Genomic DNA, 15,682 nt, shown 5'->3' on the forward strand with positions numbered 1-15,682 from the left:
ACACCTTCACCTTATATATGTGTGTGTTTTTTTGTTAGAATAAAAACAATTTTACATTAAACTGAATGATTACTCAGTATTCATAGAGTACACATTTTTTAAAAAAAACAAAGAAAGAATGGTAATAGAGTTAAAACTTTCAGTCTGATGAAGGCAAGCAGCCGAGACTTCGAAGTCACTGTCACCATTCCTGTGAAAAAATCTGTGTGTGCATTCATGTTACACTGCATGATAATTGTAGATAAATATCAGTGTCATGTGATTTCCAGTCTTCCCTGAAAACATGTCTGGAAGGGAAAATATTACTTTGTTTGGGAATAGGTGAGAGTTGGTGGCAAAAAAGGGAACCTGGCTGAAGAAAATCTGCCCCAATAAATTCTGACCAATCCTTACAAACAGGGAAAAGTGGACACTGTAATATCCACTTTTCCATGCATGTACAGGTCAGTTGTGGGGGCAGAATTTCTACTGTGGCTGGATGCCCTTCCAGTCACCAACCGTCATCTGTTCCCAAGCAAGATTATATTTCCCCATACCCAGACATGCTTTCCATGGAAGATTGGAAATGAACAGCATCGCTTGTATGATGGGGATGCTTGTTAACAGCCCATGCATTTCTGCCCTATTTTCCTGTTCACACAAAGACAAGAGTACACACACACACACACACACACACACAGTATGCAAATTAGCAGCCGTTGTAAGTGTTGAGCATATAAACAGACTGGCTTCTTGTTTCTCTGGGATTGGCCAAATTGATGTAGATGCGTCTGGTGAGAATCCCATAAGATTCAAATTTCATTTAAACCAGCCAGGTCCAACCAAATATTCTACAAGTTTTATGTTCAAACTATCAAGATCTGGCCTCTCACACATCCTCTACATTGTCATTCTAAAAGTAAACAATCACATCAAAATCAAATAGAAATTGTAGTTGAGCTCCCTGTGCCGGTGGCACACAAAAAGCACCATTCGAACGTGGCCAATGCCAGCACCGCCTTGACTGGCTCCCATGCCAGTGGCATGTAAAAAGCATCATCCAATCATGGTCGATGCCAGCCCCCTCTGGCCCCTGTACCAGTGGCATGTAAAAAGCACCATCCGGTCGTGGTCAATGCCAGCCTCCTCTGGCCCCTGTGCTGGTAGCACCAAAAAGAGCACCCACTACACTCTCGGAGTGGTTGGCATTAGGAAGGGCATCCAGCTCTAGAAACACTAACAATGTGAAATCTGAATGCCAAAGGTTTAAAAGATGGTTCATCATTTTTTTGTTTTGTTTTGTTTTTCACTCTGCAGAAAAACAGCCAAATGAACCGTTTGTAGAGGTAGGAGATAAGTTACATATGTATATACAACAGCTTCCACATAGTTTTTTTTTTTTTTGCCTGTGAAATCCATTCAGAATGGTTTGGCTAATGCAGGGCTGCAGTTAAAGACACTTGTCCTTGGTGGGTCACAGCAGAACTAAACCAAAAGCCAAGTGGTTGGGAAGGAAACTTCTTAACGAAACAGCTCTTTGCAGTCTGAGATCAAACCTACTGAGGTCAATCTTGCTTTTCATCTTTTCAGGGGTGGGACATCCATAAAGTCTAAGAAATTAGAATGGCAGAATGGTTAGAATCTCAGCAAAGATGCTTAGCAACAAGCAACGTCTGTTGTGATTCCTTGCTTTCTAGGTTATAATGATAGTCCAGATTAAACAGCTGGTCACATTAAACCTGCAATAGGTTAGCTTGGATGGGTTGGCATATGACCAATATAGAAGAACCTAGCAACAGCATGCTGAGGCTTTCATCCAGTTCCAAACTAAAAACAGCTGAATGGAAAAGACCATTAAATACTTTGATGATGATGATGGTGAAGTTTTTTAACACATAAAGCATGACAGGCCACGATCATGGCCCAGATAGATGCATTTAATTTATGAGCGTATGTTGGGGTCTAATGTCACTCAAACACTCTGATACCCCCCAGAATGCAAGAGGACTAATAGTTTAACTAAAGACTTTTCAGATGATCTAAAACTTTCCATCATTAAATACTAAGAAGATATTTTAACTACTGTTTTTGTTTTTTATGTGTGCGTGGTAGTCTCATTTTCATAAAATGTGCTCAGCAGTCCATGCTATGTAAAGTCCCAGCACTTTATCAGTTAACATAATAACAAAAGCTTCAAATTTTGTAGGGAGTGGCTAGTCTATTAGATCAAGCTCTGGAAGATGTCCGGTACTTATATTTCATTGGCCCAGGGAGGATGAAAGGCAAAATTGACTCAAAAAAGATTTATACATCACATCTGAAGGGTTGCAACTATTGACAGCTCAGCATTTGTTGTAGTCTCTTCTCATTTGACATTTGACAATTAAGCTTAGAAATGTTTGTGTGCCACTGGTGCCACGTGCACTCTGTAAAATGATTGGCATCAGGAAGGGCATCCAGCTGTAGAAACCATGTTAAAACAGACCACTGGAGCCTGGTTCTGCTGTTGGCCTTGCTAGCATGGAAAATGGATATTACAAGATGATTCTGATGATAATGAGGAAGATGATGATGATGATGATAACAATAAAAATCAATAACTTAAAATATGTTCTGTTTTATATCTGATAATCAGCTGGCTCAATCATTGTCAATATGACAAAGAAATTGCTAACCAAATTCCACAAGCTAATAGAAAACAGAACATTGGAACTGTAGCCCTTTCCAACTACAGATTTGGCAAAAAACAAAAACAATGGACATCAAATGAGTTTTTTCTCAAAGAAACGTATATACTTTTGATCCCTCCAACTCTTACAATACAAGTATTTTTTTGTTTTCAACTGAATCCTCTCACAATCAAACAGACTTTGTAATGTTCATGAAGTGTTGTTGAAGCTTTTTTTTTTGTTTTTTTTTGTTTTTTTTTGGTCTTTTTTTGTTGTTTTGTTTTTTTTTCAATATTTGGGATTTCCATCTGAAAATAGGAATGTTCCTCGCACAAGAAATAAATTAATATAATAATCAAATTATAATTAAATATAAAATAAAATATTTACTTACAATAATAATGAGTATCAATGAATTTTTTTTTTTTTTTTACCTAATTTTTGGAACTGGAGCTGGGGTTACGTATGAATTTTCAAATAAACAACTGGTCCTAATTTGTGTGGGTCTGAATTTATATAATACATCTGAGCCTCTCAGTATGATCAATGAAACTCTGAGTCTATCAACATGTGTGTGTGTGTATGTACATATATATATACTGTGTGTGTGTGTGTGTATATATATATATATACACACACACACACAAAATGTGTGCATGTATATATGTAGATAAATAGATAGATACACAAGGTATGTGTGTCTAAGCCTATTTAATCCAATTATGACCTCTCCGTCTGAAATAGATCTGGACAGCGATATAATCAATGTGTGCAAGTTTTATTGTTTTGTTGCACTCTATCAACATGTGTATATACGTATACACAAGCTTTATGTGTGAGTGTATATGTTTATATTGTGTCATGTCAATCGAGAGTATTTATTTGGGGACAAATAAGCCAGGACAACCTGTCACTGTATTGGGTCATTAGGGAGTAACCTGTTGTCCCAGCCAGGTTACCCTAGGAGAGAAGGGTTGTTAGAAACCAAGCAGGGCAAAACAAGGTCAAAGGGATAGATGAACCCACTCTAAGGTCAACAACCATCTAGCAATTGTGTGAAAATTTAGAAACACCAAGTGGTGTTCAGTGTACCCTAAAATCAATAGGATTGTGCCCACTCCACTGGCTCTCAATAAAGCACGTTTCAAGGAGGGGGTTACTCTATTGTAAAACCTGAGCAATGCTGTTTGAAGAGAGTGGCACATGAGAGCTATTTCTATTTTTCTGTCGTGAAAATCCCTCAGCAGCTCAGTACTGGAATTGTATTTAACTATTGAGCCTTCATACATTGAATTGGACAGGATAGGCCACCATTAAATATGTGTGTATACTATATAGCCTCACTGTGTATTAAATAAGAATGTAAACATTCCTTCTACACTATTGATGTAAAGAAAAACAATGAGGGGGAGTTTCCTGACTGACTGCTTCAAGTTGAACACTCTTCAGAGAAGTAACCCCGTTTTCTTAGTCAATGGCAGAGATCAGCTGCTTATAAAGTAATCATAGATTAGGCTAGCACATTAGTGGATAGCTTAATTGCATATTTGTGCTTTTGACAGCTCATCATCAAATATTTATCTTCAAAACAGTGTAAACCAGGACCGAAATAAATTACAAAGCCTCACTGTGAGTTAAATAAGAACATAAACAGATTGCTGTTGATGTGTGGATAATGAGGATCTGTTGGTCACTCCGCAGAGAAGACATACTTGGTTTCTGTCCTCAATCAGTAGCATGCACATATATATATATGTGTGTGTGTGTGTGTATATATATATATATACACACACACATGCAATTTTAATACAAATGTAAGTGATCAAAGATCTGTCACTTTGAATCAGAGGCAAATCCCTTCATAATATCATCATTCAGAAATATCTATCAAAGACTGACTGACCCTTCTGTCTTCAGGGATGAGGGGTAAAGAAATAGCCGTTCTTACCTGCATTCCTTTGCCAAAGACAGTAAAAACAAGTGCCAATGAAAAAGAATGGTAAAAGCAAATGTTGGAACTGGACTGTTGAGGAAGCAAAAGTCGCTGCAAGCTGAAAGTTCCACTCGTATTGGCAACATCACTGATTGTCACAGCCAGTGGTTTTAAAAGCCAACCATTGTAAGACTGGTCCTAAATCTAACTTAGAAAGTTATGAGCTATATCAAATAAGTTCACCTAATTCAATGCCTTGTTTAATTATAACCAACAGATTCAGAAAACATGATAAAAATAATTGTTAATAGAAGTAACAAGATCCCTAAAGATTTTTTTTTTTTTGCATAATTAACCCTTAGAATACAATTAGATTGGGCTATCACTTAGAAGTTATAAAAGAGGTAGAGCTGATCCCTTTAAAAATGTATAAATTCTTTCTTTGTTGAATAGGTAAATTGTGGATAGGATGACCTTCATGTAAGAGCCACCAGCACGTGGCTCCGGACTAAGGATTCCAGCTGACCAAGCCTGCCCACGTCTCCTGGTTTACCACCTCTACTGGACTTCACCATGTGTGTGTATGCAGTGTATTGGAAATGTGTATATTCATGTGTGTGAATATATATGTGTAGATATGTGTTTGTCATGTCTGGACACATTTGTATTTATCCAAGAGCAATATTGGTTTCCATTTTGGCACAAGGCCAGCAATTTTGCAGAAGAGGGATTAAGTCAATTACATCAACCCCAGTGCTCAACTGGTACTCCAAAAGGATGAAGGGCAAAGTTGACCTTGGCAGCATTTGAACGATTCTGCCATCTTGCTCCCTTAGACCCAAGTACAATATTAAGCTTATATACGCATGAACTGTGTGTGTGTGTATAGACACATATATGCATGTACACACACACACACCTACATATGTGCTGGAGGCCATTGTATCTACACATTGTTTAGGAGGAGGTCAGTGTAAAAAAAAAATGCAGTTGACAAATAAGTAGAAAATAATATTTAGTTGTCAGTTTTGAAAATGTGTGTGAGTGTTCAAATCCCATGCTAGTTCTATGTTTGGATCCTCCCCCAACCCCACTCAACATGAACTAAAATTAAATGCTACAGAAAGGACTAACTTAATCTGGGTCTGGTAATGGTCAGAATTCGTGAAATTAGTTTTTCTAAAGGATTTGTTTATAGCACCTATCATAAAATCATGTGTGTGTGTGTGTGTGTGTGGAAATAAATACATACTTAACAAAATAATAATTAATAATAATAATAAGGGATTGGAAAAATAAGATAAAAATGAAGAATGTTGCTGTAAACCCTTAGGAATCTTCATGAGTCTATGGGAAAAAATTTTGTCCCTTTTTTTTTTGGTTTTGTTTGGAGCAACAACTAAAAAGAATAACAAAATAAACAAGTTAAAATGAAAAAAAAAACACAAAAGACAAACGAAAACAAAAAGGTCATTAGTGTTTGAATTATACAAGATGGGAAAAAATAATAATTATAATAATAATAGTAATAATAATAATAACAACAATATGATATCACATTCTGTCTTACATAGGTTTGAACCGGCAACAGCATGGTCAACATTTTAGTATCATGTCTCTGCCCGGAACTTGACCAATATGGAGAAAAACCCACCCACCCCCATTGTATAATGTTCGTATCATCTCCATGTGTCCTCCATGTCCAGAGTCTTTCATCTAATTTCATTCTTAAACACCACCACCCCCGGCTCCCCTCCACTGCTGCCAAACACCAGACTGACCGTTCACCCAAACACCAGCTTGACCACTCACCCACTGAGAGGGTGGAGCGGAGGTGGAGAGAGAGAGAGAGATGATGTAGAAGGAAAGAAAGAGAAAAGGTCTAAGAAAATAATTACAAAGGCTCTTTGAATAATTTACTTTCCATTCACACAGGTTTATGGCGAGAAGGGAGTCTGGGAGAGAGAGTGGGAAGAAGAAAAGGACGACAAAAACAAGGGGGCAGGTGGACCCCCACACTCACCCACCCCCACCCATAAAAGCAGTCATTCAGTGTTTGGCATTTCCTTTCCTCCTGAAATTCCATCTGGATTAATTAATTAATTAAAAATTAAAAAAACAAAATCTTTATACACTCACACATGCATTCTTACAAGCAGTCAGTCGGCGAATGAAAGACATATTTTAGGCGCTGCATTTGTTGGTTTCTTCTTCTTCTTCTTCATTTTCCACTCCCCTCTTCCTCCTCTTCACAATGCAGCAAGTTTCAGTTCTCCAGTGACAGTTGACTGTCAGTACTGTGTTGGTGCTATGCATTTAGTAGGTTCAGTTATATATATGTGTGTGTGTGTATATATATATATACATATATATATATTACATATACATATATTTTTATATATAATTATGTATATATATATATATATATATTATATATAATTATGTATATTTATATATTACATATATATATATATATATATATATATATATATTATATATATTTATATGTAATTATATATATATATTAAATTTTTATATACAATCATATATATATTTGTGTGTATAAATATAGATGTGTATGCATATATAAGTGGATGGGTTATATATACATATATGTATGTAATTATATTATCTATATTTATACACACATACAAACATATTATACACACATATAAGTATATGTGTATGCATGTATAGATATATGTAATTATATATATTTGGGTTTATGCACATGTGTGTAAGTATGAGTTATATATACAAATATACATACGTGTATGTGTATATATATAATCTGTGTGTATACATGTTTATGTGTCCGTGTGTGTATGTGTATAAATATTTGTGTATTTGATGTATAAATATCTATGTACACGTGTGTTTATACATGTGTGTGCATGTTCTGTAAGTGTATATACTTCCTTTGAAGTGGTGCCTCTTGGTACTGCCCTACTCCCAAATCAAAACAGACTGGTTGATTTCATGTGGGCCCATGCTTGTCTTCAGATGCACCGAGATCAAGAGTTGAGGATCCATGTAGGAGACACCAACAGAACTCCGAATCTATGCATGTCAGTATTTATGTGTGTTGTGAGTGAGAGACAGAGAGAAAGAGTGAGCATATTGTGTGCGTGTCTTTGTGGCGTCTTCAATGTTTACAAGGATGTGTGAGAGAGAAAATAAAATACCAATGAACCCAACAATACAAAAAAAAAGAACAGACAACAGTCAACAGCAGTTCACTGATTGGTCTCATAGGTCGTCAGTAAAGCAGCATCAACTGGTTCCATACACGAAGGACAGGTGAAGGATCGCATCAACCAGTCGTCGATGCAGTCTCTATGGTAAGTGTGCATACAAGGAAGATAACGTAATGCATCACCGATATTGAATTCTACCATGCATATCACGCACCTGGAAAATAGAAGGAAAAAGGTTAGTGAGTGGTGTGTAAATAATGTTGATGTTACAAGTTAAAGTAGGGGAAAGGGGTTAGTTGACAGAAGCAAGCCCAGGACTTGGCTTCCATTTTATCAATCCTGAAGAGACAAAAAGTGAAGTTGACATCAGTTGGACTTGAACCGAGATGATTACTGCAAGGAATGCGAATGAGAACAAGAGAGATTCACAGACAGACGGATGTTGGTAAGCCTTGGATGAATTGAGAATAATTAAAACATATCAAGCAAAGAATATTTTCATTAAGATTTTAATTATTTCTTTGAATCACACACTAAATCATCATCATCATCATCGTTTAACGTCCGCTTTCCATGCTAGCATGGGTTGGACGATTTTGACTGAGGGCTGGCGAACCAGATGGCTGCACCAGGTTCCAATCTTGATCTGGCAGAGTTTCTACAGCTGAATGCCCTTCCTAATGCCAACCACTCTGAGAGTGTAGTGGGTGCCTTTTACGTGCCACTGGTACGGGGGCCAGTCAGGCGATTTAATATCCATTTTCTGTGTTGGCATGGGTTGGACGGCTTGACAGGGGCTGGCAAGGCTGGAAAGCTGCACCAGGATCCAGTTGTCTGTTTTAACATGGTTTCTATGGCTGGGTGCCCTTCTTTATTCCAACCACTTTACAGAGTATACTGGATGCTTTTATGTGGCACCAACAATTCCTAGAACTGTTATCTTTCTGGGTAGGTATGAGAGGCTGGATCTGGTTAGTTTAACCATCAAATAAGAATATTTGGCTCTGATATGGCAGGTGTAAATGCTAAATGGTTAAGGCCTGACCAGAAGTCAAGAGCTGGAATAGATCCTACAACACTTCTTGCCCAACAAACCATCACTTTGGGGACTGACAGTTTATTGCTCCCATAGTGATTAAGAATAAGCAAGATGCGATTTGTCAGCTCTTTGCTTCAAATTTTACACCTGAAGTCATCAAATAGTTATGTTCCTCTGGTAACAGTGCATGCCCCCACACCTAACCTAAATGTATATACCTTGTTGGAAGGCATGACATTGTGATTTTCGTCTGAGAGACACTATAGATATATATCGTGTTATAAAGCACAATATATCAGAGTGAGGTGAACATCTCCACAACACTCGTGACTATTTTACTCACTGCTTCCTATATATCAAAGCACACATCTCATCCAGGCAAAGGACACGGTATGGCAGTGGCAAGCCCCCAAGCGGAGTGAAACATGTCCGTCATTCTTGTGAATCACAGTCACGATAACGTTCATCTCTCTCCAATCGTTGAGAGACAAAACCCACAGCATCAGGCCTGTCAATAATGTGTAATGCATTTCATAAGAGACACAGACAGCTTCTTTAGTTTACTGCTAAATTGTCTTCATATGTCACAGTTAAAACCAGACCATCCGATGCTGTAACACACCACTGGTCACAATGCGCTTTTGATTGCACCATTCTTTTTAAAAACAGTCAGAGATGTGCAGACAGACAGACAGACAGAGATGGAGAAAAGCACGGGCATAGCTGTGAGATAAGTCTGCTTCCAGGTCAGTCCCACTGTAAGGCACCTTGAGATATTGTCTTCTACTATAGCCTTGCCCCAACCAAAGTTCTGTGTCAATGGAAACTGAAAGAAGCCCATCTTGTGTGTCTTTAGCCTCACCACCACCACTTGGCAACCAGTGTCGGTGAACCTTAACTCAGCAGGTCCCGATAACATTCCCATTCTATGCTGGAACCCCCTTGATTACAAACCAGCCAAGTTCCAACTGCTAGAAATAACAGCTGAATAAATCCCCTTCAAATTTTCAATCTACCATCTCAGTCCTTTAGCATTTAAACCCATCAAAATATTCTACCTGTTTTCTCTTTAAACTGGCCTCATCCAACATCTCACGCATACCCTACAATGTCATTCTAAAAATAATCACATCCCAAGCTACGAGATAATGCTTCATTGATTTTAAATAACGCGAATAAGCATTGCTTTCGACAGAATTGTCTGAAAACTGAAGGATCTAGAAAGAAAAAGAAAAAAACGTTGAGCAATGTTGCTTTTCTGTTCTCTCTCTCTCTCACGCACACACACACAAATGGGACGGTCATGGATGGAACATCTTTCATCAATGTCTATTCGTTTAGACTTGTCCTGGGACTATTATAATGCCTGAGACGGATCCAGTCTCTGTACTGTGGAGCTACCAACCAACATTCCATCACCCGCACACGCACACTCCCCCCTCCTCCTCCCACTACTAGAATCCGTGTAACTCGAACAGACATCGAAACGAAAATGTCGCGATGACTTTGATGTTAGATAACTGAAGCAATAAAGAAATTATTTATTTGTCATAGTCTGCCCAGGCATTTTATTCCGTGCGTTGATGTTACATTGTCATTCCTGTCAGCTTAAGAAATGACCTTTAGCATCAATCATACTGTTGACGTCTGAAGAAATATTTTCTTATATTTTATTGGCGATCTTTCGACCTGTGTTTGGATTTTCCATCTTGCATTTTAATAATAATAATAATAATTGTGTACAGTGCTCAGGACTCAATCGAAAGATAACCTTTCTTTGTCATTAGCATAAAAAGAATAAAGACCTTTACGTAGTGGTGGTCTCCTGTTCTACTTTTAAAGAACGAGATGAATATTTGTAAACCATTGTAAACTGTTGCTTCTTTGAAGAATTAAGTCTGCCAACGCAAGGGAGGTAATTGCGACGCAAACGGAAGGTAATTCCCTCGCACAAATAAACACAAATAAAATAGTAGTTACGGAAGGAACTAGTGACACTCAGCACCGGCGGAAAAGGAAATCAATTGGAGATCTTTCGCTTTAGAGACAAACAAGTGCATATTGAAACATGGCAGCTGAGAATAAGCAAAAATTAAACTGGAACTTTTGAGTAAACGAAACAAATGTAAATGTTTAAAAGTAGGGTATCAAAATGTTATAAATTAACGCTTTCATATTTTGTAAAAAGTAATAAAAATTTAACGACTTATTTAGAAAATTAAAAATATTATTTGAAAGTTTACAGAACAGAAGTTTGTCCAATTATTCGTTTCGGTTACTCGGCATTGCCAAGTTTAGTTTTCCACATTCTTAAATACTATTTTCAATCTTGCAATCATATATCTCTAATGTGAGACCCCCCCCCCCAAAAAAAAGGCATTCAAATATTCGTAAAGCTACACACACGAGATAATCCAAATCTATGTTTGTATTACCTTGGATTGTTTTTAAATCATTATCAATCCTGCAAATCGCCAGCGCGAAGTTATTGCGCTAACATCGTGAAAACCAATAGGGGAGGGGGGAGCCTGTTAGGTTGAAATTTAGACATGATTAATTAAATTTATCTTCCGAAGACTTTCAAATAAAAAACCGTACTTTGTACTTTATTTATTTTTCGTTTTGGATTATCTTTTCCTGTGGCCTTAAACTGGAAGAAAAAGAATTCCATGACGCTTTTCGTGACCTCCAAGGCTGAAAGGAGGGAAAGACTCCACTAAAGGTCCAGATGGAGGTACTGAATCAGGGTACAGATTAAATCTATTTATCTACCCAAATATACGGCCATCGCAGTACAACAAACACCACAAGTTATCTGATCCAAAATTTCTTGCAGGCGCAACAAGAAGTTTACTTTCAAACCATAGCAAGTTGATGCAGGGAGTTTATCCCGACCCCCCCGCCTCCGACTTTTAGTTCATGCAACTGAAAAAACTGTATTACTTATAAGAATAACCTTTTAGTGAAATCGTAACTATTCCAGAAATAGCAGCCAAGGTCCACCATTCCAACATATATTTCTTTATAGGGGGCTAAACGGATTAAGTCAATTACATCGACCCTAGTGCGAAACTGGTACTTTATTTATCGACCCCGAAAGGATGAAAGGCAAAGTTGACCTCGGCAGAATTTGAACTCAGAACGTAAAGACAGACGAAATACCGCTAAGCATTTTGCCCGGCGTGCTAACATTTCTGCCAGCTCGCCGCCTTCACCATTCCAACATATACCCAGCAACAAACACCCTGCATGTTGATGCATGATAGCCAATACAGTCCTTGATTTTATTAACAGAACTCTATCACGCCACAACTACAGGCACCAACTTGTGTAGTATTTCAGAAAGAGCAGCTGAGGTACCCTATTCCAGCAATGACAACCACTGAGAACATAGAAGCCACTTTGAAGGCTTGTATGTCAATGCAGGATTGCCAATGGGAATAATGCAACAATCCTGCACAACTACCAGGAAGAACCATCAGGAAGTGGTGGCACTGTTCCTGTCTATTCACATCTTATATATTGGTTGTTTTGCATGGAATTATGGGATTTCATTATCATCCCTTGCAATCAATTTTCTCTCATTTAAATGCCTAAACTTCATGTTAACCAATATTTACTCAGAAATTCGTCATCGTGGCACTCCATCGGTTATGACGAGGGTCCCAGTTGAGCTGATCAACAGAACAGCCTGCTCGTGAAATTAATGTGCAAGTGGCTGAGCCCTCCACAGACGTGTACCCTTAACGTAGTTCTCAGGGGAGATTCAGCACGACACAGAATGTGACAAGGCTGGCGCTTTCAAATACAGGTACAACAGAAACAGGAAGAAAGAGTGAGAGAAAGTTGTGGTAAAAGAGTACAGCAGGGTTCGTCACCACCCCCTGCTGGAGCCTCGTGGAGCTTTACATGTTTTCGCTCAATAAACACTCACAACACCCGTTCTGGAAATCAAAACCACGATCCTATGACTGCAAGTCCGCTGCCCTAACCACTGGGCCATTGCACCTCCACTACTCACAAATTAATATTAAATCCTATGAAAAGTGTAACCAAATGAATTGAGTTGGATATCTGTAGAAGTGGTATTTGTTGTGACTCTTAATGCTCAGAGTTCAAACCACACCAAGGTGAACTTTGCCCCTCATCCTTTCAAAATTGATAAAAAAAAACAAAATAAATACCAATCCTGGATACTAGATTGGAAGAATTGCAAGAACATTAAACCTGGTGGTATTTGCTCTGGCACTTTGTTCCGAGTTCAAATCTCACCATAGCCCACCTGTGTGGTGGACATAACCAATCACTTTGTGTATCCATTCTGTGGCAAGCATCCAGACCAGGGTTTCTAGTTTGAGGAGTGGGAACACTAATCTCTGAGGCCCTGTAACAAGTCATCAGCACTGCCTTCCCTCCTAACTAAAAAGAAAAACCTATAATGATATATGCAACCTATAAAGTAGACAGGGCTAATTAAGGCGTTTCTCTGTAAATTGAAACAATAATGAACAGCCTTAATCAGTTTTTTAATCTTATTGGAATCTAATCAGAGGTATCTTTATCAATTTGACCAATCTCAGAGAAACAGGCAGCTCATTTGTTTGTAGACTCAGAAATTACAATAGCTACAGAAAGCTGGAAGAACTAATCTGCATACTGTAAGTGTTTGTGCTTTATTTAATGCCAAGGGGCCTGTCAACATGGATCTTAGTCCACAGAGCATCAAGCAGGAACAAGCTACCTACATAGGCAAGGTAGGCAGTGCATACCCTGAATAATACCCTGAATCAATAGCAACATTTTTCTTTTATGATAACATATGCACCTAATTCAATAAAATTATGAAGGTTACTTTATTTTTTTGTAGATTAGGCAGTCATAATTCACTCCTGCCTTTCAATCGCACTAAGTTATGCATAGTACTGCTGTAGTACACAAGTTGTATGTGTTCCTCCAGGTTTTTTTTTATGTACTATAAAGGCAAAAGTAATTCTACCTTCAACTGAGTCACACGGCTGTGTTTCATTTATTTTTTTTGCGTGTTTTACCACATAAACGTCACCAACTGCCTACCCTGAGCAATTAATGACGCATATGCCAGGTATCAAGGTATGATATATGTAGTTGGCTGTGACTGTTGTACACCTGTTGTCTCTTGCAAACCAATTTATAACCAGGTTAAGTCTGATGGCATGGCTAAGGATTCTTGTATGGAGCTCAATACCAAAGCAATTTCTAGTTACCTTCTCTTCACCTATTTATTTATACCAGTCATTCAGAAAAGCTAAATTCTATTCTTTTTATATTCCCCGTCATTGGCTGGTTTTCATTTATAACTATGCCTAATCACATATCCGCTTAATAGAACTCTTAACAGGAAGTCCAACCGTAATGAGAAGAGGGGAGTTCCGTAATTTCAGACAGGGCTGCTATTTCTTTAACGAAATAGGAAGTGTGTTGGAAAGCTGTGAATAAAATTTTCAATTCCCATCCTGCCAATACACTCCTTTATATATTGAAAACAGGTGCTATCATCGAAACTTTTGCAACCCGTCTCTCTTAACTTAATGACACTCAAAATTAACAGCAAGAAGTCAGGGATGTAACACAGCACCTATTACAAGATACAGCCAACCTCTCAACAGTGTATCAACAATACTAACCTCTCAGCCAGCTACACACGAAAGAGGATTTAAACAGATCATGCTAACAGCAGTTGTTTCCTATATCAGAAATGACACATCTCATCTCGGCTGGCTGTGAGTACATGTTGTTAATGAGGCCCAACAAGGCTGAAATACATCTGGCCTTCTCACTGCTGAGATGATTTTTTCCTGCCACTTCAGAATATACTGTGTTTTTAAACACAACACATCCATAAGGGATGTTATCTTTGGGGGAATATTACAGTCACTTGCCTGTCAAAAGTGTGCATATATTCTCTCTTTATATACACACATATATACACACACATATATATATAACATGTGAAGGTGCATAGCCCAGTGGTTAGGGTGTTGCATTCGTGGGTTCAGTTCCCAGACAGAGTGGTGTGTTGTGTTCTTTTGTTCTTAAAACACTACATATCACATTGCTCCAGTCCACACAGCTGTAAATGGGTGCACCCTGCATTGGACTAGCTTTGCAATATCAGGGGCAGATGTTGGCGGCATCATTCAAAAGCTAAAACAATGCAAAGAGCATTGTGACCAGTGATGTATAACAGCATCTGAGAATCTAGTCAATCACATGATATATATATATATATATAAATACCCCAGTCCAAACCACTCAAGAGCACCCAGTCCACCCAGCTGAGTGGTTGGTGTCAGGAAGGGCATCCAGCTGTCAAAACCTTGCCAAAACAATTACAGAAGTCTGGTGCAGGCTTCTGCCTGTCTGGCTCTTCGTAAACTGTCCCACTCGTTCCAGCATGGAAGGCGGACATTAAACAATAATGATGACACACACACATGTTAGGCTTCTTTCAGTTTCCATCAACCATATCCACTCACAAGACCATTGGTTGCTTGGAGATGTAGTAGAAGACACTTGCCCAAGGTTAATTTATGGTCAAAATGGTCATGATCACAAAAAATATGATGGCTTTGGATTTCAGTGGATTCTATGAAGACATATTTCAGACATATTTCTTTTAACATGTAGCATGGGCTGGACAGGTTGACACCATTTAATGCTGGAATTGGTTGGACAGTTTGTCAGGAAGTGGCAACTCAGAAGACTGTACCAGGCTCTGAAATCTGCTTTGGCATGGTTTCTACAGCTGGATACCCTTCCCTAATGCCAACCAATTTACAAGAGTGGGAAAAAAGGTTTAAATTATCATTATCATTTAACGTCCATT

The 15,682-nt window shown here is 38.3% G+C and overlaps 1 protein-coding gene across 1 annotated transcript in view; it reads right to left on the reverse strand.

The window, feature by feature from the left end:
- Positions 1 to 7,423: 7,423 nt before the first annotated feature.
- LOC115215521 (RING finger protein 11) overlaps positions 7,424 to 15,682 on the reverse strand; it is an 81,048-nt gene continuing 72,789 nt past the window's right edge. The window contains exon 3 of the mRNA XM_029784696.2: positions 7,424 to 7,992. Within this exon, the coding sequence (XP_029640556.1) occupies positions 7,818 to 7,992 (175 nt within the window). The 3' untranslated portion in view covers positions 7,424 to 7,817. The remainder of the gene's footprint in view (positions 7,993 to 15,682) is intronic.

This window comes from Octopus sinensis, linkage group LG9 (genome assembly GCF_006345805.1).
Source record: "Octopus sinensis linkage group LG9, ASM634580v1, whole genome shotgun sequence".
Taxonomy (NCBI): domain Eukaryota; kingdom Metazoa; phylum Mollusca; class Cephalopoda; order Octopoda; family Octopodidae; genus Octopus; species Octopus sinensis.